The sequence below is a fragment of the Halyomorpha halys genome, unplaced genomic scaffold, assembly GCF_000696795.3.
Source record: "Halyomorpha halys isolate HHAL.00 unplaced genomic scaffold, Hhal_1.1 Scaffold159.1, whole genome shotgun sequence".
NCBI lineage: Eukaryota > Metazoa > Arthropoda > Insecta > Hemiptera > Pentatomidae > Halyomorpha > Halyomorpha halys.
In genome coordinates, this window is record NW_027109188.1 from 628,401 (window position 1) to 631,507 (window position 3,107).

Sequence of the window (3,107 nt, forward strand, 5' to 3'; positions counted from 1 at the left end):
TGTTGATAAAAGCTGTGCTCTGTGTGTTCGATCTCATCTCTTTCCATTCTGATGATCCCTGGATTTACATTGAATTGTCAATTATTTACTGACATTTAACAAGCGTAAGCCTTTTTTTTTCTCATCTCAACAGTATTTGTATCTGTATTATTAGTATTGTATTGTATTTGTATATTATTATAAGATAAATTATATTACCCGTTTGCTGCAAAGGAGATCCATAAGTCAATTAGTTGTTTTGAAACCTGTTGGTCCGTTTCCGTCTCTTGGATGCTCATTCCCTTCATTGAAAATACGTAAATAGCGTCCTCACCGTGGCCAACTCCTAAAAAACAAATATATTATAAAATAATAAAATATTCAGTTATGTAAAACTAAAAAAAAATTAACACAACTTTATTCCATTATTATAAATGAAATATTTATAGCATGTTATTATGATACAAAAACCTCGATATTGAGGTCGAAATTAATATTTGATTAAGTCAGTTCCACATAACTAAATAATAATAATACGTTATCTATTCTGGGACGAGTCCCTTTAGAATAATACGGGGAAATCGACAGATGAGGGCTGAGGAGCCTCAGAGATACTTAAACAAAAATAAAAAGAAACATATAAATAGTCATTATAAAAAAAAATTATAAAGTACTTTCTCACTTTTACGAGTTTCAAAATAAAAAAAATTAAGAAATAAAAAAGAGAAAAGAAGACGATATAGAAATAATTAAGAATGATATAATAGTTTACATACATATTTGCAATTACATATATTTACAATTTTATGGGGTATGAATGGATAAGAAATAATTGAACAGGCGGGATTTAAAGGTAGGGAGGGTATTGGAGCGACGGATGTTGGAAGGGATGGAGTTTCATAAGGATGAGGCTCGGATAACGAACGATCTATCGAAAGCAGCGGTTCGGTGGGCCCTTGTGTATAAATCTGAAGAGAGAGAAAACAATTAGATATAAGAGGATATAACAAAGTTGATCTTGAGAACGCCGAAAGAAGACAGAGCCTAGCACGCGTTGGGGCAAGTAGCAGGAGTAGCTTAGGAATTGTAAAAAGGGTGAGACTTAGGAGGCTGAGTTCACATCCATATATTGTGAATCGTTTATTATTTCTTGCTGAAACAAAATAGGAACTGAACGATATAAAGACCATCGATGTAAAATAAAATCTTACGGAGCTACGAAGAATAAAGTCTTTAAATGGAGGTTCAAGGAGAACTAGAGGGGTAGGAGCAGGACTGGTGGGGCAGAACATGGGGTAGGAGCGAGACTTGCGGGGGGAGAACATGGGGTAGGAGCGGAAATGGTGGGGGAAGAACATGTGGTAGGAGCGAGGCTGATGAGGGCAGAACATAGAGTAGGTGCCGAGCTGGTGGGAACAGAACATGGGGTAGGAGCAGGACTGGTGGGGCAAAACATGGGGTAAGAGTGGGACTTGTGGGGGGGAGAATATGGGGTAGGAGTGGAACTGGTGGGGGAGAACATAGGGTAGGAGCGATGCTGATAAGGGCAGAACATGGGATAGAGTCGGGGCTAGTGAGGGCAGAACATGGGGTAGGAGTGGAACAGGTGGGGGGAGAACATGGGGTAGAGGCGGGGCTGATGAGGGCAGAACATGGAGTAGGTGCGGGGCTGATGAGGGCAAAACATGGGGTAGGGGCGGGGCTGATGAGGGCAGAATATGGGGTAGGAGCGGAACTGGTTTATAGTAATCAGTTCACATTCCACAAAAAAGTATACAATTTTCAGATAATGAGTACCAACACATTATGTACATGAGTACCAACACTTTCAGGACATGAGTACCAACACTTTCTGTTCATGAGTTCTAACACTTTCAGGACATGAGTACCAACACTTTCTGTCCATGAGTACGTAAACGTTTAACATAACAAATCTGGTGCTGTTGACGCATCACACAACTTTCATATATCACAATACTTCGAGTTGAAATCAAACCTCTCAATATTTGTTAACGCCATAATATATAATAACCTTGTATTTGTATAGTATTTGAGTTGTATTAGTGTTTAATTTAGTTACATTTATTTTTATTTATATTATTTTAATTAGATTTAGTTATTTGAGAAGAAAAATATGTAATTATATGAGTAATAGATACAATTGCTAAGGGTTGATAATTGTCGCTAAGACGTTGCCTAGGAACGCACCGACCATCTTCATTTTTTTATGAGTTCCGGCTAATTAGTGGCCATGACCGTGTGTAACCAACCCTGTCTGAATCCATTTTGATATTATTTATTGCATTTTGTGTGTGTTAACAGACATTGCAGTCCGAAACCGGACCTTATCTGTGTTTCAACTTGAATATAAATTGTTAATTGGTCGGCTCGCATAATACATTAAAATAACCAGACACTGTCTGCCCTTAATAAGTGCCAGTGTGGCCATCTTGGCTTTTGGGACATTTCGATTGTTTGTGAATCATTGCACCAACTTTGGACCAGTTTAAAATTGCAGCGGTGCATTTAGCTACAGAGCTGCGACCTACAAATCTCGGCAGCACTCTTCCTCTGACCTATCGGAGTGGATAAACTTTTCGTCGAGCAGTATTTATTTTATATATTTATCTGTTTTCTTTTTTTTAAATTAGTTTCTTTTCGTTTTCATAATTTATCTAACTTATCTATTTTATTTTTATCTGAGAGGACTTTTTAGTTTTCAAAAAAGCTTAAATTGGCCAAATAAATGTTTATATCCGAACCAGCTAGTTGTTTGTTCTTTTTAAAGCCTTCCAACAAAAGGATTTAGTCGATTTGAGGTGGCTTTAACTATATTAATAGTTTTAGAACAAACATATTTCACTGTGCAATACGTCTCCAATCTAATTTCCCAAACGATCCTTACAATTGGAACATTGACGAACTCCAATATCAACAGTTTTAAGATAAGTACTATTAACGTTATTTCTCGTGTCAAAATTTTCTTTTTTGCAAAAATATGCTATGTTTAGGCATGTAAACATTTCATTTCGTTATTTCTTTTCTTTTATTTATATTTGAGATAGAACTTTTTAAAAATTTGTTGAATACATTTTGCAATAAAGAATCAATCTTTTTAATTTATTTTA

The 3,107-nt window shown here is 36.1% G+C and overlaps 1 protein-coding gene across 1 annotated transcript in view; it reads right to left on the reverse strand.

Annotated features, from left to right (window-relative positions):
- Positions 1-3,107, reverse strand: part of LOC106678778 (esterase FE4) — a 34,273-nt gene that overhangs the window by 2,114 nt on the left and 29,052 nt on the right. Inside the window, exon 10 of the mRNA XM_014417523.2 lies at positions 199-325. Within this exon, the coding sequence (XP_014273009.1) occupies positions 199-325 (127 nt within the window). The remainder of the gene's footprint in view (positions 1-198; positions 326-3,107) is intronic.